This window comes from Xiphophorus couchianus, chromosome 13 (assembly GCF_001444195.1).
Source record: "Xiphophorus couchianus chromosome 13, X_couchianus-1.0, whole genome shotgun sequence".
Classification (NCBI taxonomy): domain Eukaryota; kingdom Metazoa; phylum Chordata; class Actinopteri; order Cyprinodontiformes; family Poeciliidae; genus Xiphophorus; species Xiphophorus couchianus.
Genome location: NC_040240.1, coordinates 13,040,930 through 13,062,981, shown reverse-complemented (window position 1 = coordinate 13,062,981; position 22,052 = coordinate 13,040,930). Strand labels below are relative to the sequence as shown.

General features: G+C 37.9%; 1 protein-coding gene across 3 annotated transcripts in view; it reads right to left on the bottom strand.

The window, feature by feature from the left end:
• Positions 1-471: 471 nt before the first annotated feature.
• The window catches only part of atxn1a (ataxin 1a), a 112,155-nt gene continuing 90,574 nt past the window's right edge, over positions 472-22,052 (bottom strand). For all 3 annotated transcript variants that reach the window (XM_028037027.1, XM_028037026.1, XM_028037025.1), the window contains 2 exons: positions 14,042-16,308; positions 472-9,351 (listed from right to left, as the gene is read on the bottom strand). In XM_028037027.1, the coding sequence (XP_027892828.1) occupies positions 8,746-9,351; positions 14,042-15,838 (2,403 nt within the window). In that variant the 5' untranslated portion in view covers positions 15,839-16,308 and the 3' untranslated portion in view covers positions 472-8,745. The remainder of the gene's footprint in view (positions 9,352-14,041; positions 16,309-22,052) is intronic.

Below are 22,052 nucleotides of genomic sequence, written 5' to 3'. Positions count from 1 at the left end.
TAGACAATTTTCCATTAGTTCAAAGAGACTGTTCTGGTAATCTTTCTCACCTAAATTATGAGAATTTTATGACCAATAGAAACTCATAGTTATAGCGTACCCTTAAGTCAATTTTGTGGTTTTAATGGATTACAACTTTCCCCCTACTTTTTTAGTTACTGACCACAAAAAGGCAACAGGTTTTTCAAATTGTAGTTCAATGCTGAAGGTCATTGTTGACAAATTAAAACCAACTGTTGCTTATTCAGATTAAATTAGAATACTGTAAAGATTGAAACACATCTGATTTACAGATTTGATTAAAATGTTTTGACTACACTAATTTGCAGGTCTGTCAAAAAAAATAAGAAAACTTTGAACTAAATGTAAACTTCTGAAAAATTCCTCATAATAGCAATGTCCCATGCAGTCTATCAGACACTAGAGGGTGCTGCTCAGTTAGTGGAAAATAAACTCCCAGACAAATGGTGATTTAAGTGCAGTGTTAATGTGTATCAGTGTGTCGCTCTTAAATAAAGACACAAGTTGTCAGTTTAGTCCAGATATGTCAAGGTTTCATTTTCCTTTTCAAAGAGGTGCATTTATACAGATGTCAAATACATACACCAACAGGTTTTTTTTTTCTCTATTTGCTATAGAGGATAAGGGTGATGACACACGGAGACTTGAGTGAGTACAATATAGTACGAACAAGTTGGCTGGGATTTTCTGTGGCCCACCACAGGACAGGCTGTCTGTGCCGGACTGTGCTGATGTAGGGGTCTCTGCCCCCACCTCATCGGCCTGTATAGAGTTTCAGTTTAGTACTCGATGTACCAGGTTCGCAGAGTGATAGCTAGACAGACCAGTGGCGAGCCTCAAGGCTGAGTGTTCAGACCAGGGGAAGGAATCGACTGACGTATGGCCTCCATCCCCTCCATGGCAGTGGGGAAGGTCAGAGGCAAAAAGTTCTAAGAGTTTGTCGCTGTGCGCAGACGTTTAGTACACTGAAGAGAAATCCAAGGCATCTCCAGCATTTTACACAGAATATCAGAGTAATAATTTATAGTTTACTTTCAGTTATGACATTTGTTAATCATCAAAAATCAACTGCAATATCAAATTATATGTGATAAATGTACATACATTAAACAGCCCACTATGTAAATTGATTGGGGTGAAACTTTTTTTTTTTTTTATCTTTCTGCCTGAGTTGGTTATCCAGCGCTATGGACAAAAAAAAAAAGAAAAAAAAGAAAACTAACATAACTAACAAGGAAAAGGAGGAATCCTGATAAAGTTCTATTTACTTTTAAAACTTTAAAACACAAAAAAGTGCCAAAAACATCCTTTTTCTTGCAAAAAATGAAAATACAAACATCAAGAAACAATGGAGCACACATGCCTTTTTTTTATTAAAAAAGTCAAAGCTCACACACCAACATTCATTTTGTTTGTCGAGTTGTGCAAGAAGCCAATTTAAAAAAAAAAAAAAAAAAACATAAGCAGTGTTCCTCAACTGAGGAAGCTTGTCGTAAGAATGAACAATGACACATTCTCTACATAGTTTTTCAAGTCCCCTGACATTATACTGAGTGCTACGAGGAGACCAGAAACAAAACAAAAAAGCTCCTGCACCAAAAGATAATGCAAACAAAGCGAAGGTTTGGACGCAGTGTTTTCACACCGCATGACCCAAACCGAGCTGTCAAACACCTCTGCCAAATTAGAGCTCAAAAACATGGGAGCACAATGAAAGCACAAATAATGACCCAGCTTAGATGCTGTGGGGTGGGGAAAGATTTCTGTTCCTCACACACACAAAAAAAAGACAGAAACAGGTTTTCCTCATGGAAAAACAAGCCACAGAATCACCTAGCGCCAAGGCCCGTTGGACCCAGGAACGCGCCGGCGCCAAGTGAAGATGGGACAAACTCAAGGTTACTGCAAAGAAGAAAGAAAACTGATGTGCAAAAAAAACTTGAGCCACCTCTCTTTCCCATCAGTAATCACACTCCTCCTTTTTCCCCCCCATTGTCACTCTCTATGTATTTTTGAATGAATGTTTTCCCTAGGACGGGCCGCGGTCTGAGAAAGAGGGGTTAGACCGAGCCCGTCCCAGGATTAGAAAGTGCTGAAACATTATCAAGTTTTTGTTGTTTTTTTTACATCTACTTACATGTGCATCTCTGTTGGTTTGTTGTTGTTTTTTTTTTACTTTTTTGTTTTTCCAACTTTTTACAAAAAGTGGTCCCCACTATCAATGAGGTTATTTTTCTTAGCTGTGAGTCCCACCATGAACCACTGAGGTTCAGGGTTTATGATCTCACAGTCAATTAGAGAAGAAAACAACAAACACACACATAAAACACACTCGTACGTGTTTGAACGACACGCAGGACTCATGATGCAGACATACACAAAAACAGAGGAAGGCCACACAGGTGTGGGGAAAAGAGAGTAACGCGGAAAAAAACAAACACCAAAAAAATGGTTTATTTGTTTCTTGCTTTAAAAAAGCCTCCTTACTATTGTTTTGCAGAAGGGCCACACATGGAGAGAGGTTAGAACACAAAAGCTTCTGAATGCTCTACATACAATTGGCACGGTAATAGAGGGGAAAATAAAATGTAAGTATTGCACATTAGGATATATTTAAAGAGGATTAAAAATGGGCAAACTTCAGATCAATAAACAAAACAAGAACTTTACGACTCCCTCGACTTCATCCATGACAAATCTCCATGCCAAGCTCACTTGTGTTATTAACTAAAATTGACAGAACTTTCTATGTAAAATAAAAACCTTAGTGGCAAGATTTTTTTTTTTAAGTGGGGTTCTGTGAAGAGGATATGAGCAGTATATAACTTTCACAAGTTTGATGGACAGAGGTTTGGAATACATGCACTCTGAAATAGGGTCTAATAGCAATACCTCAACAAATTATTTTAAGATAAAAACACAAAAAGAAGGGTTTAATAGATCTATTTTAACAAGCATAATCACATTAAATAAACCAAATGATGATTCAGAGAAATACTTTTTTTTAACTGAGTTGCAGTTTCAATTTCCGTTGTCCTATAAGGATTAAAGAAATTAATTATATACTTGTCACATGATTTGAGTATCTATCTTGTGTTTCACTGCCGTAGGTTGACATGTGCCCTTTGGCAACTAACACACCAGCATCACCTTTCTATGTATTTAACACTAGATAACCTGATCATTATCCACAGACTTTCACAAAAAGTTTTTAACAGCACGAGGGCCTCCACTTTTATATGATCTATGCAACTGCAATGACCCAATAACATTATTTAATCTGATGAATTTTTGCCATCTCAAAACTAATCTGAAGAACTACACAGCAATTCATGGGAACCATATTTTATAACTTCTGATCCCCTTTTATATTTGCCCTGAATGGTTATTTACAATAGAAACCATGTTGCTCTTTGGTCAGTCGAACATTGCGGTCCATTTGAAGGTTTTAAGTCCAACCTGGCAAGAGAGAGTAATTTATTTAGTGTAAAAATCTATGGTCAATTACACTCAACACTTTATGTTATGCAATGTGAATTTCTCAAGAAACATTTTTCAGTAAGGAACCACAGATGAACATGTGATCAGTGTGAATATCCAACATCTGTGTAAAAGGTGATAATGATTAAAAAGTTTATAAAATCATTGAAATGGAAACCCATTTTGAAGCTGGCCTCACTCTCACTAGCCACTGCATTAACTGTTTCAAATTCTTCCTCCAAACTTGGCTTATTATTTTAACTTTACCCTTTAGGATACTGACTGATCATAGCCTTTCCACAGAAACCCTTACCATCCCCTTTTCCCCTAAAAAAAACCCATTTAATGGTCATTTTACGCTAACATGAAGACAGGATCACACTGAAAGGTAGCTAACGGTTGTTACGGAGTTAAACGATTGCTTTGCCTCAAGAGGAGGTATCTGGGAGGTTGGCTGGCTGCGATCGGGTACCTGAAACAAAGTTAACGAGGTCACTATGTAGTTGTGGCAACGAGGCAGAGCTGGGCAGAGACAAAGCGCTGGTTGCTTCAGGTGCATGTGACGTATGCTGACCTGTAGCTTCAGCATCAGTGTTAATGACTGACCAGCAGAAAAAAGAAGAGGTTTGGGGGAGTTAAATTACGTTACTGCATATATACGAGTCTTCCCTGAAAACTAGCAACTGGTATTGCAACAGCAATTTCAAGATATTAAAGTAGAATTTATAAAGGGGAAATGTTTTGTTGAAGCAAATTGTATAGATGGATAATTATCTAAATATATTTTCACAATAGACAGACATTTGTTTGACTGTATGCTGGAGGAATATTTTCATTAAATGGTTATTGCAGAGACGGTTCCACTCATGAGAGCAGAGTGCCTGAATATGGTTTTTCTATTGCTTTCCTAACCCAACCAAAACAAGAGTAGGTTAATTAGACTTTGGTATACAATTTTTTTATGTGTAACCTATTTGAATACAAAGGTTTGGATGATTGGATTGGGGGTAAGGTTTGTTTTAATGTTGATTTTCCTTGCTTTTTGGTAAGAGGGAATAGACAAAACAAGAAACATACATTTGTAAAACACATGCACACAGGAACACATACTTCTCTTTCTATTTCTCTTGAATAGGTTTCTGAAGGAGAGGAAAGAAATAAAAGAGCACTACTATGGTGATGTTGATCTGAAAACCCTGTTTTATTATAAAAAAATAAAGCATTTTCAAATCTCATTTGGGGTCTTCTTGTTAACTCCCCTTTACCATCTTGTTTCATTGACTGATCCGCCCATCTCAACACACATGCATCCTGCCATCAACCCAACAAACACTCACCACATGAAACATCATTGCCCCTTAGAGGTTAACTACAACCTGTGGGATAAATGTCAATAAGCCATGACTTAAGAGATGGGATATGAAAGCTGAACTGAAGCAGTTATGCATAACAGATATGCTTGCAGAAGAATTCATCTCATGGTGAAATATGGTCTGGTCCCCTTCATTACAGATTAAGACCATCTCTTTTACCAGCTTGGAAAATAACATTTGAACTGCAGCTTGAAAAACTTTGTTTACGGTCTCACAATTAGGAGGTGTGTGTGCTATTCCACAGGGAGCTGAGGACATACCTGTTTGGCCTTGACAAATCATTTATTTATTGGGATGGTGGGTTCCTTGTTTAAGCTGTAGAAGCTGCAGTTCCTAAGGCTTAAGAACAAACAGTTTTGATTATTAACTGTCTAATGTGGGCATAATAAGGTTGTAGCCCTAGCATCAGGCCACTCAACCTTAAAATCACTAATGGGCAAAATTGATGGCATTGTGCCATTGATTAGCTACTCCTAATGCTAACTAAAGCGTCTTCACTGAGGACCCACATCACAAAAATGTGCTTAAATCGTTTGAGTAACTCCCATGCTATTTTACCCATAATAGTTTGCACATTGTCGTCTTAAAGCATCAAAGAAAATCCTTCAATAATTATCAACATCCTGGCTGATTTGAACATGGTATGGTCTTAATCTGGCATAAAGGGTCTTACACAAAGAAAATTTTAAAACTAATTTCCTTTATTATATATGTTTCAAAACAATCAACGTTGCAAGGACTTTTATATGCAAGAACCAGTGTGTAAGGGTGTTGAACCTTTAACATCACTGATTTAAAAATTCATCAATATGAACCACCAGGCAAGCACATTTGCTGAGGTAACCGCTACATCTTAGTGATAATGGCTTTCAGCTGTTTTGAGACGTTCCATCTCCATCACGAAGGGCTCAACCGTGGGCAAATAATCTCCTTGAGAGACACTAGGAAATATTCCGTCTTTGAATAAATTCAGTAGGCAGGCACATTTAAATTCTGCTCTGTGTTTAAATACATTTTTGTAACTGACATTTAAAGAGCTGATGTAGAAGCATGTGCTCTAAATGTGGCGAAGTGCCTATTGTGGAACAGAAAAAAACAAAACCCTGGTTTCCTCCAGTGTCTTTTATGTGGTCTAGAGTTTGTTTCAGGACAGGGGCGCTGAAAATCATGTCTCCACCTAACTCTCTCCTCCTGATGTGCAAATTGCAAGATTCTCATAAGTAAAGACTCCAAGTAGAAACACTGGACATTAAGCATTTCCTAAATATATATCTAATAACTACCTCTTTCCTATGCACAATGCACATGTACACGCAAACACACACACACACACTCCTAAATTCCCATCCATACACAAACACACCACAAAGCACTTTCAGTATGACAGTACTGCTAGCGCTGTGCACCAGTCCAATGTCAGTCCACCGGTGTCTTTGCAGTAGGGACACCGTGCACCAAGTATGCTTGCACCTGCAGAAATCTAAAAATGTATTGACAAATACAGTACATATCAAAGGTCAATGATTTCAGGGATGGTCTGTACTGTTTTTTTGTCTGCGTGTGGGTGTATGGAGAGACACAGACCAGCATCATACACACACACATACGTTACAAAATACATGGTGACCTTCAAAATGATGTGGTGTGAGTTATAAGCTCTTGTTTTAGCACAGAACATCACTGGGATTTTAAAAAGCTGGGGGTTTTTTCTGTTCACCTTTATCCCACAGCCCAAACTATGAAAACACATTCCAATACTTGTCTACTATTGTGCATGGTACCTTGCAAAAGAATCCACATAGCTATTTTTACACATTTTGTCACATTAAACCACACACTGCCGTGCATTCAAGTGATAGACAAAGTAGCACATAATTGTAAAGAGTGAAGTTTGCATTCAACACCCTCTTTGTGATGACAAAAAATAAAACCCAGTGCTAGTTTCATTTGTTAATTAACTAGTAAATCACACATAGGTGGATTTTACTGTGTAAAAATGCAAATTTCACTCCATAAACCTCGCCTGTATGAAAGTGGCAAAAAGGAAGTCACTGTAGAAAGAATGGTATTCAAAGTCCTTTTTAAAAATTTGCAGCGAACTATGGGGACACAGCAAACAGGTGAAAGAAGGTGCTCTCGTGAGATAGCACCAAAACATTTTTGGCCTCCTTGCAAAACGCTGTGCACATCACACTAAACATATCCTTCAAACTGTGAAACATAGTGGTGGCAACATGATGCTGCAAGGATGCCTTTCTTCAGCAGGGTGAGGGAAGCTGATCAGAGTTTATTAGACGGTGTATGGAACAAAATACATAATCAAGCTGGAAGAAAACCAGACATTTTACACTTACATTCCGTTCAAAATATGCTGTATATAAAAGATTACATCACAAATTGTTCCGATTTTTATTACTAAAAACAACTGGGATTGACCTACTCCAACTTTACAATTAAGCACTCCTGTGTGCTGATCTATTACATAAAATACCCCCCAAAAGTACATTGACGTTTGGGGTTGTGATGTGACAAAATGCAAAAAAACATAACAAAACTTTTGCAAGGCACCGTAAATTACTATATTTGTACTTCATGTCATCAATACACCACCAGTTTAATCCATGTCTGACCTAGAATTTCTTCTATACCTGTCACATTCATCCACTGCTTTATGATTCCATGGCACATCAGCTCCCTGTTGCTTTTCCAAATGCTTCTCCTCTCCAAAGTGCTGCTGCTACTTTCTACTTTTCTCCAAATAATAAAAAAATATCTAAAAACATACAGTGCTGTGTGAATAAAGATACAACTAAAGTCTGCTTGCTGTAGGGTGAGTGTGACAGGTGTTTAGAGTGATTTGAAACATCCCAACCCTCTCAAAGCTCACATGCAAAACTCTCTTTGTTCCTCTCACGCAGCTCTTCTAAACAGACAAAAATACAAAGCAATTCATCAAATACAATTAGGATTGTACACAATCATCTTTTCTTAAAGCAATGCTCACCAACACAGTGTGTTTTGCACTTGTATGTATCAGGTTAGGGTATCACATTTATACACCAACAATGACCCAACTAGGGTTCAATCAAGGAATAAATGACCCCTGATTTAGTTTTTTTGACAATCATTTAAAGCAACTATCTTGTGAGATAAAAGATGAGAGGTTAACAAAATTAAAACATTAAGATGAAAATGCTACAGATAAAAGTAAAGACTCTGCTGTCAATAAAGTAAGCAGAGTAAGTGTTGTTCCCTCTCTACTACGTGACGCACTGGCTCTACTCGGTGACTCCTGCGTGATTTGTTCTGATGCATTTATAGAAAAAAGATGGATATAAATTGTACCAAATACCAATTACTTTTGACAATTACATTCAGGATTTAGCTACAAATCCCTAATCTTTAAAATCAGCTGATGTTTTACTGCTAACTTGGCAAGTGTCGGTGGTTGACGTGGTTTTGTCAGGGCAGTCTCAGTACAAGTGCCCACGGAAGGAAATTGCTGTCAAGAAAACCAAGAGAGCTTGCATCAGCTTGAAATTTACATATTGTGTAAAGTGTCTGTGGCTGGGCAGAACCATCAAGCATGGTGCCAGTGCGTCACAGAGCCACCAATAACAAAGTTCAGCACTCCTCCCCAATCCCTCAGCATACAGAATCTCATGAAAATATCACCAACAACGGCACCGATTGCTCATATGATAATATGTAAGGTGATACGCCGTAGAGTACAGTTACCTCTACAGTACAGTATTCAAGATAGAAAAAATAAAATAAACAAATGAAATAGTAATGTGGGCATTCCTTTTTCTGAAGAATCCTGTTTTGTTTCTTTTGTAATCCCAAATGTTTTAACAGTCCTGCTTTCCTTTTACTTGCCAATATTTGACCTTCCCTCAATGCTGACTTTCACGTCGTAAGGAATGAAGGAAGGTTTGGGCAAGGTCAAAGGGGGCTCCTCTTCTGATTTTTCTACTTTTCGACCCTCAGGGGCAGACCACCTCCGCTTTCTGCTGCCCGACGGCTTACTGGAGCTGGGGTCTGTGCTCCTGGCAACCTGATCTTTGGAAACAGATCCTCTTTCCCCAAATGTGAGATCTCCATTTTCCACTCTGGAGTCTCCTCCACTCCCACTCCCGCTTTCACCGCTCCCCCGCTGGCTGATCCCGTTCTCGCGCTCTCTGTGTCTGGAATTTCCCACACTGCAGCTCTGGGATGCTTCTGAGATGGCTCTGGGGGGTTTAAGGTGCCCGTGGCTAGAGTGAGGGACTGAAGCATTGTTTTCTGGTTCTGGAGATTGTGTCTTCTTCAGAGACCCGTTCTTCAGGTTTTTGAGAGTAAGTGAAATACAAACATCACCCACAGAAAGCTTTGTACAAGGCAGCTCCAGAAGCTGAGTGGTTCGGTCTGGACAACATGAAGACCATCCTTGGCCAAACACGAAGAAGGGGTACTCAAGCAACACCTCCACACTCACCTAGAGAAAGGGGCAATAAGGAAACGTTAGAACTCTTATTCAAAATATGGATCTAAACATGTTAACATTGCATGTAAAATTTATTCAACATTGTAGAACATTTGCATGAACAGCAAAGCATGATGGCAATATTCATTCATGAAAGAATATGAAATTGTTTAGAGAATGCAGGTTTACAAATGCTTTCTGGTTCTGTGCAAAATTTGTTCAGAGCATTTTTGGCAGATCTGGACTGTTTTGGTGGTTATAAAACTAAGCAGACAAAGATCTCATGTGAAGTGCCTCAAGGTACCCAAATTATTAAATACTCCCACAAAGCCAGATTATGGAAGCACGATGTCCTACTATACATTTGCTTAAAACATAGAATTTATAAAAATGTAGAATGGAAAATCTGAATCTATCTATGGCTTTTGACCCTGAACAGGCCTGAGCAGGAATATGGATTATAGATGTTGTCAGTCCATCACCAAGGCAACATAAAGACGACCACGCATAAGCACTCAGACATAGTTTGTTTAAGATTTCTAATTAAACCAAAGTGTTTTTGGAAACTGGAAAAAAAATAGTTTACTTGAAGAAAAGCAAAGCATGAACAATCGTTATGATTTTGTGTCACTACAGCCCACAGAAAGAAGGGCAGGGAGATAAGGGGAAGACGTGATCTTTTTTGGATTCCATCATAATTTAGATATGGTAAATATTAATCAATCAATTAATCAAATTTTATTTGTATAGCACATTTCAGCAGCAAGGCATTTCAAAGTGCTTTACATCATATCAAACACAGAAACACAATGCAACATAGAATCAACAATCAAAATACGACATTAAGTCAGGTTCCATCAAATATTAAAAGGTTTTGTACTTGTATAGTGTCTTAGCAAGTCCATAGGACACCGAAGCACTTCACACAAGTCACTCACACACACATTCACATGCTGATGGTGGCAAGCTACTGGATAGTAGCCACAGCTGCCCTGAGGCAGTCTGACAGAGGCGAGGGTGACCTATATACACTACAAAACATAATCTTTGAATATGACCTTGGCATGTCTTCCCATGCGACTTCTGTGCCTTCCCACCCAGGTTACCCTGGATTCCTTCTTATAGTGCAAACATCAGGCTTCATATCAGTTACTTATGTTTTAGATAACTATTAAAATCCCTGTTTTCTATCTATTCTTTCATGGACTAGATGGTGTTAGATAACTTACAATAGTGGTTGTATTATAATCCTCTAGAGAAAATACATAACCATAATTTGGGGGATTCACAAGGAACATATTCTTCTATGTTGGGGGCCTCAGAGCTTTGCACAGGATGTGGAATGAAAAAGTCCTGCCAGTACATTTCTAAAAAAAAGAAAAAGTTACTTGAAGAAGCAATGAATCTATATAACATGGATAATTAAAACATGCTTAAAACAATTTAAAGCATAAAATAGAGCACATCATACTTCCAAAACCTTGCAGTTGATGCTTAAAAGTTGATGGTCAGTTTATACTGATTCTGTAGTATCAGCTTTAAGATCTGAAACTAGTAAAACACTTTCTTCTTATAGTCTGAAAACAGGAAGAACATGGACTAAAAAAGTTACACGTTTATCTGAAATGTGTTTTTCATTTTTCTTTCATTAGACTTTGATATTAAATCAGTGAGAATAGAATCCAATTAAAAATGACTAATTATGGCACTCAAAATATAATCAGGACAGTCTATATGATGGGTTTAACCGAGAATCAATAGAAATAAAGCAGGAGGTAAAATAGTGGGCCAGAAGTAATTACGAGATATTAAAATTAAAACACAAACTTACAAAGATGTTTAAGATGTTTCAATCACCCTCCCAAACACATACTGGCCAGTATTTTTCAGTCGAACTTTTTGTAATATAGGATGAAAGCTGCTTCCAATGGTCTTACAAAATAAACAACATGGAGGAGAAAGCTGAGTCTGCTTGGTGAGATGGTCAGATCTTGTGGGGTGCAGAATCAAAGAGCAGCCGCTGGCAAGGGAGAGAATTTTATATGTGCGACGTGGGCTGAAGAGTCATTACAGAGATGAAATGACTTGATTGCACACTCTGAAAGTGAGTAGTAGGTATTTGTATATGTGTGTGTGTGTAAGAGAGAGAGAGAAAATAAGGGATGGAAAAAATAAGAAAAAAACCCCTAAAGGCTGTTGAAAGATCTTGGTTACAGAGAAAAAAAGTTCTGCATACTTTAGCAAGCCACATTATAAGGCACACCTTGCTAATACTGGGTGGGAGCAGCTTTTGTCTACAGCTTCGATTCTTCCTTGCAAAGATTCAAAAAGGTGAAAGAAATATTCCTCAAAAATTGCTTGTCACATGGTGCACTATCAAGCTATAATGTAGTCATCAGAAGATAGGTACAGTGTCCAAATGGATGGAGATGGTTAGCAACAATTCATAGATAGAGCTTAAATGATGCTCAATTGGTGCAAAAGGACCCCACGTCAAGTTAACACCAACAAGCTGAATCACATGGATCCAAGTTTTCATGTTATTTATGCCAAATTCTGACTGAGTGGCAACATTAAAACTTTAGGGTCTCATGGCACCTTAAAAGTTGTCTGAGAGATTTGTCAATTTTTGGTTGTCATTTTTTTGCCTCAAGCTGAAAACCTACATGCTAAACTGAAGGCCCAACTCCTTTTCATTGTTCATTAAATGAAAACTACAAAGTACCACGAATAAGCAAAGTGGTTTAGGCAGTATTTTGGATTTTCTATGAAGATGTGTTCATTATCGAAGGATATTTTGATGCCTGATTTACTCAATAATTTTACAAGCTGTCGAATAGATTCCAGATCTCAACTCTCTGAACTTGTGTGAAGCTCATAACAAGAACGTGTTCATAACAGGACTGTCATCCAAGTACATTGAAGTTAATTACAGGGGGAACAGCCGAGTCCTGAGATTCATGATAATAAAGTAATTAAGATGGGTGCAGCTCAACACTTGTCATTCAACATAATAATCACCACATATGAATAAACAGCAATCTCTACTACAGGTCTTAGCATTCTTGCAGGTGAAATGGTTTACAATTCAGAAAAAGTATTGCAATGCATTTTTGAACATTTTTTGCAAAGACTTTATTTAAACAATAAAGTAAATTCTTTTTTCATCTTGTTTCAGAGTTACTCTTGATAACTTATTAACTTTGTTTAAGTAATAGAAGCATTGGGAAGCAGCCATCTGGGCAGGTTCTAAAGGCAAAATTACAGTCAATTTAACTATTAGGCTTGCAACTTGAAAATTTCTCTAAAAAAATTATCAAAAGGATTAATTTCTTGAATCTGCCTTATATTGTCACTGATTTCAAAGGAGATGACAGTCTTTCTGTAAGGCCAACTTAATAAACTGAGACAATAGTTACTACAAGACACAACCAGCATGTTTTTTATATAAAGTTACAACCAGAAATAATACCAATAAAAACACTTAATCAATGTCAGCTTAAATTTGGGTTTTGAATAAAACCTTTTAATTGCTCTTGTTTGGAGGGAAATGATCATCTTCACAATCTTCAACAATTTATGAAACTTTTTTTTTTGTGCTCATTTTGAAATTTAGTCTAGAAGAGTTTACATGCAGGGTCAAATTTATCTATACAACTCACTGAGATGTGGTTCCACTTAATTTTTAAATGGCAGATAACCCACATCCTTTAAGTTGCTATTAAAATGGCTTAGAAATAATTCTAGTGGATATTTCACCACTCCTCCTGACAAAGTTATTAAAGACCATTTAGGCCTGACAGCTTTACAGCTTCCCAGAAGCTGGATTTGTCTATTCAAAAATCAGTTCTATAGTTCATTTGTAATCATTGTCAAACTAGTGAGCCATTTTCAACAAGATCACCCAAACTGTCACAAACAGAGCAAACTTAATTGGTTGATCCACAATTACTAAAATAAGCGGATATTGCTTAAAAACTGGGCCATTTTCTGGAAACTCAAATCAATTCTAGTATGAGTATTTAAATATCCAGTCAGAATTTTGGCAAACGCTTCCTGAACCATAAAATAAATGTGTTTTCTAAACTTTTCTAAGGCACTCTTCTATTTAATATTAAAAGGGTGTATGCATATACAGTCATATTTAATAAATTATAGTATCCGTTCCAGTAAGGCTCGTTTGTCAAATTAAAAACAGTTTTTGAAAAAAAAAAAAATATATATATATATATATATATATATATATTTAAGCCAATATAAATAATTATTTACATTAAACCCTGTATTAAATTTTTTTATTATTGGTCAGATGTAATATTCAAATCTTAAATGTGTTTTCATTTGCTGTAAGACAATTATCAAAAACAGAAATTAAGTCTGGGTGTAATTAATCTATATAATGTTTTTCACTTAATGAATTGAGTTACTGAAATAAATTAACTTTTTAATAATACTCTAATTTATAGAACATGACTGTATTTCAGTTTGCATCTGTACATTTTACTCAGTGTTTGGAGAATATACACAATTCAAATATGTCCATTATATCTTAATTTCTAACACATCTTGAAGGCATTCAGAGTGTAGTTGTTTCTGTCTACACAAATTATGGCTTAAATTTTTAATTGCTACTACTTAATAAATGGCAATGATTAATGTACAGAAATACATTTCTAGGTATAGTTTTGTTTATTTTTCTTACCTGTGTGCGATGCTCACCAACAGAGAACTGAACAACAGCAAAGTTAGGTGAGGTGTGGCTCCCTTCTATACGCTCCACTGTGGATGAATCGATCTTCAACTCACTGCTAATCTCTGCACTCTGGATGAAGTCCTCTGTCTTTAGGTCCTCCACGCGTTTCAGCTCGCCGTCTGCCAGCTGGATGATGGAACCCTTGATAAAATATGGCGGGAGTGAGGGGGACACCACTGTACTTGAATGAGCTGGAGGAGTGGAAGCTGCAACAAGCCCTGGTGGAGCAGGAACAATGGGGAGATGAAGCTGGGCTTGAACCACTGCACCTGGAGCAGCCACGTGGAACGTGCCACCTTGGGTTTCCACAGTTTCTCCTTTTGGGGCAGTGGCAGCGATGTATGTGTGAGGGAGTGTAGCAGGAAAAGGTGCAGCTTGAGTTGATGAAGTAATGTGGGAGGTTACAGGCTCTAGTGTGGGGACCCCACCTCCGCTAACAGGGATGATGACTGGTTGGGTGCCTGGAATGAGCAAGTGTTGCTGTAGGCCGGTGTGGTAGCTGCTCCCACTGGGCCCTGTAATGTAACCAATAAAAGGTTGCTGTGGGTAGATGCTTGTCGAAGGGAGTCCCATTGACAGTGGCTCTGAAGCATTGTGGGTGGTCTGGATAACAGTCTGGGGCGGCAGTGTGCTGACAGCCGCTTTCAGACTGTCTGCGCTTAGTGGAGGTGGAAATGTGAAAGAGCAGGTGGTGTTGGATGATGAGGGTGGGCGACTGACAGGCTTACCCATGCTGCCTTTCTCCATGTGTGTGGGCATAGAAGCTGTCAGTTTCTCAGGGCTGGCTCTGGGTGGTACCAACTGGTGGTCCCCATGGCTATTAGGTATTAACATGACAGAGGTTCTTAACCCTAGGTGATCATGAGTAGAGTAGTCTGACGGCAAAACCAGATGACGAGCCTCAAAGGAAGACAAGGAGGACCTGTCCTCCCTTGATTTACCTCCTGACTTTAAGAGGCCAGGCTCTGGTGGGGGTCCAAATCTCCTACCCCTTTCTAGCTCCCCATTATGGAGCTCTCTGGGTCTGGTTCCTTCCTCCTTTCTGCTATAGCCATCTGTATATTTCCCCAATGATTGGTGGTGATGCATGGACTGGGACAGTAGGTGAGTGCCTCCTTGGTGATGAGGTGATGACACAGTCCTTGGTGACGTTGACATTTGAATATGATGGGGAAAAGGGTCCGTAGAAGGAGGAGGCATGGAGGTACGTCCCAAGGACGCTCGATGCTGCTCCTGTTTGGTGACCAGCGTCTGAGCAGGTGACGACTCTGTGTACGATGGTCTCTGTGTGGCTGAAGAGGAGGAGAGAGGGGAAGGGGGGAGAGGGGGTGGGAGTATCTGAGGAGAAATGTAGCTTGTATATGGAGTAGTGTACGATGAAGCGATGAACTGCATATTGGGAGGCAGTTGTGTATAATGGACTGTTCCTCCAATTGTAGGTTGAGATAGGGGGGATGTGTACACTGTGGGGAGAGATGATACTAGCCTCAAAGAGGAAGAGGAGGTGGAAGAGTCTGATAAGGTGGAGGGGGATTTATACTGGGGCCCATCAGTTTTGTTGGAGCTATGATGTGCAGTAATATTGCTTTCATTTCCACCAGCTGCACTAACATAGCAGGCTGTGTTCTCTGGCCTGTCATGAACAGGTGGTATAGCCGGAGAGCGACTTTCAGGTGGTAATGTACTTGATGTGCCCCTCTTTTTTGGGGGCAGACATTCATTGCTGCGTTCCTGGTTGGACTTCATGCTGATTTCACTTCACGTCTTTGTACTCTCAACTGTACTTGCTGTATTCTTTCTTTAAAATTGATCCAATACAATTTCCTTTCTTGTTTTGAACTTTCACTCTGACTGTCCTTGTCACTTTCCTTCAATCCTTTCTTTTTGCTTTTAATGCTTAATTCCTTTTTCAGACCAATTGCAAATAAACCTTTAAAAACCTGCCTCCATTTTACTCCAAACAGCTGACAAACATTGTGTTTCACTGAAATTAGGATTGGAAATGGAGATATGGAAGGTTGGTTAATGGGAGGAGTGGGGCGGCCGGATCTGTCCAGGAATCTTTAGTGGCCGAGGGCTGAGCCCAGTCTGGTATGGGAGAGCGTCACAACGTTACGCCTGCTGCTGCTGCAGAGGATGATGGGGGGCCGAGTACGTTGTACTTCATGTGGAATCATTTCCCTCCAAAAGAAAGTCTTCCCACACAGAGCGAAAGCCTGTAGAAGAGAAAAACTTAACTGTTGAAACAATAACTGGAAGAGGCAAGAAACATAAACACAGGTTGTAGAAATATCTATGTGTCATCCATATTGCAAAAAGCTAAAAGAAGAGGCCCTACATAAAACACATTTTTTTGGTGGGTGACTATGAAGGAGAGATTCAGTACATTGCAAGGCAATGTGGGCATTGGCCAATTACAAAACTAATCTTGTCTATGTTCCTTGCCTTTACAGATATTTATATACACTGCATAATTGAGAATAACTAAAATGTTATCTGTGTTATGCACGTTCACCACATAATGATAGAAAACCGTATTTCTATTTGTGAAATGTCAGAATATCCTCAGAATGACTTTTGCTTAAAGATTTTATAACCTTTTTGAAATTCAGAAGTTTACAAACGCTAAGATCAGTATACCTTTAAATAATTGGATAAAGCCCGAGTGACGTGACACTTTGACCTTCTGACGGGTTTTCACAACATTTGAGTTTATTTGAGCCATGCCTTTGCATGAATTCTAAGGTGAAACCTCAAGAAGAAAACAGTCAACATATCAACAAGAGAGTTGTGAGCCACTTCAACTCTCTTTCCAAACCAATTTTCATAGACTAAAGGTGCCAAATAATTATATGCAAGTATAAACAGTGTGCGAATGCTCAGACATCATATTTCTTTAGGAAGGGCAAGGAGACGGGTTCTGTATTTGAGAGATTAACGTGATTTAGTGAGAAACACTTCTATCAACCCCAGAACAAAAGCAAGAGACCTTGTGAAGATCCTGGCTGAAGAGAACAGAAGCTCACCATTCTAACACTAGGATCAAAATGGGATAAAAGCCCAAAAAGGAAAAGGTCATTTCTCTAAAATCAACATAAAAAGCTAGTTTGCAAATGCTTGCAAGCACAAACATTTCATTGCTGGAGACAAATTCTGTGGTCTAATGAAACTAAGATTGAGGTTTTTGGTCATAATAACTATTGTTACATTTGGCAGGGAAAGAAGGAAACTTGCAGGCCTAAGAACTCCATTACAATTATGAAGTACAGGTGTGGCAGCATGATGTTGTATGTATGTTTTGCTGCAGGAGGGACTGGTGCATTGTAATGAATCTCTTTCAATATTTAGCTTTTAGGAAATAGACTTAACTTTGATAGCACTAATTGATCTAAAACAGGAAAACTTTAGTTGAAACTTTAATTCAGTAAAAAAATATATATTTATGCTAATATCAGGTATCAAATTTGTATGTGATAAAAGTATAATTCTTGTCATCCAAAAAATCCTGTTAGCAAAAGTCTTTGGTAGGTAAAATGTAGAAAATGAAAACAATCTTGGACTCTTTAGCAGGCAAATAATACTCTGCTGTGTGCAGGTATGTGTACACCATGTAATAGTAAATATATTTGTGTGATGTGTGCCATCTGTTAACTATGACTCCCTACTGCTGAAGAACAGCTTGGTGTGAACTTATAAATAATGTATCAGTACTTCAATAATGCACTCTTATAAATACACTCTCGCTCATACATAACCAGGCACATCACGGCGGTGCATGCAAGTGGTGACACCTGGTCATATTAATTATGTGCACTCTCTTTTCTTCAAACATAGACCCACTAAACTTACAAGCATTTTAGTGCCATAAGAATAATAGGTACGGTGCATATTTTCTTGCAAAATAGCACATGGTAAATTGTCTATTGTGGCACACGCCATGAATCTATACCAAACACGCAGCTTAGGAACGCAAGCATTTTTCTGTTTAATCAGTTCAACTGGTGTCTGGTGTGACTGCACCTTGCACCATTAAAAAAGTGAATAAACAGTCTTAAGTAATATTGTGGTGTAAAACAAAGCATATATAGTGGGGTACATACAAATTGTTGCTCAACTAGTGAAATTATACCTTGTGAAAGCAAAGACTGAACAGCATTTTAATTAAGTGATGAATTAAAAATAATAACGATCTAACACTCATTTATTAACAACTATTAACAGTATGATAATTAGAGTGACATGCAGTCCAGATTATAATCTTTCTAAGATAAAATGTTTTTTTTGGTCTGCCTTATCAAGAAGACATGATGAGCCTGTACATCTATTCAAAGTATCTTAACATAGAAATGAAATACTTGATGTCTGACTTCCATACCTAGAGGGTAAGGAAAATATCCGTATCCTTCCATGGACACTTATTTTATTATTTAATTCTATTTCTAATCCTATATAGAATGACATAAAAGAAGGCTAAAGGAGTCATAATGCTTATTATAGGGAAAAGTTTAGAAATGATTTTGTCTGGATAACGTTTTGTTTGTCTTCACACATCACATTCACTATTTTTCTGCTATCCAGGCAGTTGCGGACTCTTTGTCTGGCAGGTTTTCATCACACTTTGCATTTGTTCTTGGAGGTAATTGTCATGTTCTGTGTTGTCTGTGTATTTATTTAGAGTTTTCCTTGTCCTGTCCTCCCCTTGATTAGTTCCCAGGTGTTTCTTGTTCCCTGATTACCCCCAGTGTATTTAGTGTCACCTTTGTGTCTGTTCGTCGTCAGGTCCTCGTCTACCAACAGTCAGTCGTTTGTTTTTTCCTTCATGTCCATTCGTGTACCTGTGCTACCAGTGCTGAGCTTTGTTTTCCCGCTCTGCTGTGCTGACAGGGTTTTGGACTAGTTTGAATATTCAGACATATTCATCATTAAAGCCATTAATTTACCACATCCTGGGTCTACAGCGTCTGCCTCACCACTCTCAACACACCGCTTTATGACAGTAATGGTATTTCTCCTTCGCCAAGAAAACATAATTGGTATAAATCCTTAAGATTAAATGCCTAAAAACTGTTGCTAAATCTTCATTTTTTAACATTTTTAAGCCTGATTAAATTTTTTTGTTAGACTATTACCACGTGCATTGAGTTAGTATATCTACCTAAAGTGTGCATGCATAGGATTACTCTACAGCACAACGAACATCTGGCCTCGAAAGCAGATTTTCTTAATTTTAAGAGCTGTTACAGTTAAATTTTACAACACAGAGTTGAACAATGGAGTAAACACACATGCACATTCATTCATACAAGTGTAAGAGGAGCCAACACGCATATACACACAGAAAGATAAGCTTTGCTTTAGATAGATATAAACTCACACTATCAGAATTTCTGTTCAGTCAGGTAGCCATGACTCAAAGCTGTGTAGAATGGTGCTCGTTGATAGCAGATGTTTAAATGCTGAGGTGTACTTTTCTTTGACTTGCCTTTGTCAGTCCACCTCCACCCCACTCTCCTGCCTCAGCCTGCCCACGTCTTCAGCAATATAATTTCGCTCTCAATTATAATTTTTTCATCTAATAGTTTGATGTTCTCATTTCTCTCTTCTTATTATATTTGCTTCTTTCCTCTCAGTATCTGTTTGGTATTACTACTCAGTTTCACTCTGGGTTGTTCTGCTTTCACGAGTAAAAAACAGAACAAAAAACTGTGCCCAACAAGCTGATGCTTTCTAATTAAAAGTCAAATAAGTAAAACTTTGCATGCATCAGATGAGAGAATTTTCTAATGTCATAGAAGCAGTAAGTACAGATTTATTCACACTGCAGTTTGTGAGAAGTGTAGCATTTTTTTCTTTGCTAAGCAAAAAAGACTGGTCAATACATACATACAAACCTCTTGGTAAAAAAAAAAAAAAATAATATATAACATGGATCGTTTAAACAACTGCATAACAGAACAATATAAAATCCTAAAAAATGTTGAAATCATAAGCATTTCAACATTTGCTTATGATTTGAAAGAAAATATTTTCTCTAGTCTCATCAAACAAAAGCCAGTGAAACATCATTCCCCTTTACCTATTCTTCAGTAAAACTGTGTTTTAAGGTGGGAAAAAGGTCCAGACCAACTTGACACTGCATGAAAAAGTAACCCTTCAAGTTAAATCATGAATTACCTATGATAATAACCACAAAAGTTAAAGCTATTTTACTAGCAACAACCAGGACAGATAACTGACAGAGCTACTGCCTCTTAAATAGTTTATGTCTAACAAAATCTAGGCTAAAAAGTTCTAAAAAGAAACACATGATGCACACCATGCATCAAGAATGTAAATGAAATAAATCTGTCTTGAAAAAGTTATTAATGAATTTATTTGCTTCAAGACTCCTGTCAACAATGGTCCAACCATTATCCACCAATGAAAAATTGTGGAACAGTGACCAACGGTGGCCAGCCTACCAAAATTTTGTCAAAAGAATGTAAACAACTAATGCACAAGGTCACAAAAAATCTAGAACATCAGCTAAAGCTGTCATTCTTTCCTCCAACAATAACAAAGAGGTTGAGCAAAGATGGCCGCCATGTTAGACCTCAAATGAAAAAAAAAAAAAAATCAACACTATTGACCAAAAAGAAACTAACATTGCATTTCAGGGAAAAATATATTGGAAGTCAAGTATGGTAGAAGTTTTATAGTCTGGGGCTTCTAGACTTGAACAACTAGCGGCTGATGGATCATGAATTTTGCCCTCCACTAAAAACTCCTGAAAAATAATTTCCAGTAATCATTTGTAACCTTAAGCTCAAACCTCAAGCTGAAGTTCCACAGCTGGAAAGCACAGAAGCAAATACTTATCTGGTATACTGTATTTGTCTGATATTAAAATTTGTTTGATGATCTGATAGATTTGTGATATATTTGGAAGTTGCAGGGAAGCAAAAATGAAAGAAATCTGTAAGGGGGAACTAATATTTTAAATCACCGTAGATGTACAGCATTGGAAATTTACAACAGGACTCTTCATATAATCCTCAGTATACAGTTTTACATTCTGCAAATGTCTACATGTAGTTGAAAATGACAAAACACTTGCACGGTTAAAAATAAGCAGCTGAAACATATTAGGGACGCTAGTGATTGGAAGTGTTGGTATACATAGAGAAAAGCAAAAGGAAATATCATAATACCACCTACGATTGTTGAGCAAAGTCAGCAGTGAGTAAAATAAGGAACCATTTCATGATGGTAAAAAAAGAGAGCAGAGCAGAGAAAAGCTGAAGGTGCATGGAAAGCAAAGAAAGCTTCAGTTCAGCTGACCTACATTGCAAAAGGAGAGAGTACTTCTGCAGTGAAACTGACACTTAAACACAGATTCGCTGAAAAGCTAAGTCACCTGCAAGTCGCTGATCTTGCAGCATGTGTGAGGCTGTGCGTTAATGTGCAGATATCATATGACGCGTAACCTAAGCTGAATGCCCTCCACGTGCTTTAGACTCTCGTACTCACACTCACAAACACAGGGATCAACTTTACAAAATCTCGTGAGAGTGTACGCTCTGGGAAGCTTGTGGCAAATTAAAAGCCTGCATGCAATTGTGTTTATTGTGGTAAGTGACATAAACACATATTAGTCTGGGGTAAAAAATTATAAGGGGATTTCCAGTGTCTTGCCAAAGTATTCATACCCCTTAGACTCTCTTTTGTTTTGTCACATTACCACAAATTTCTGTGATTTTCAAACCGATTGCCTTCAGAAATCAATACGGTAATTAAATATAGTACGATGCAAAGTGTAAAGTAATCTCAGTATAAATTCAGCTGTTCTGTGAAGATATCAGAGGTTTAGTTACTTAACCAACAGCATCATGAAGACCAAGGAACATATCAGATATGTCAGGGACAAGCCACAGCAGAGTTATGTTACAAAACAATATACCAAAAACATTGATCAGCACTA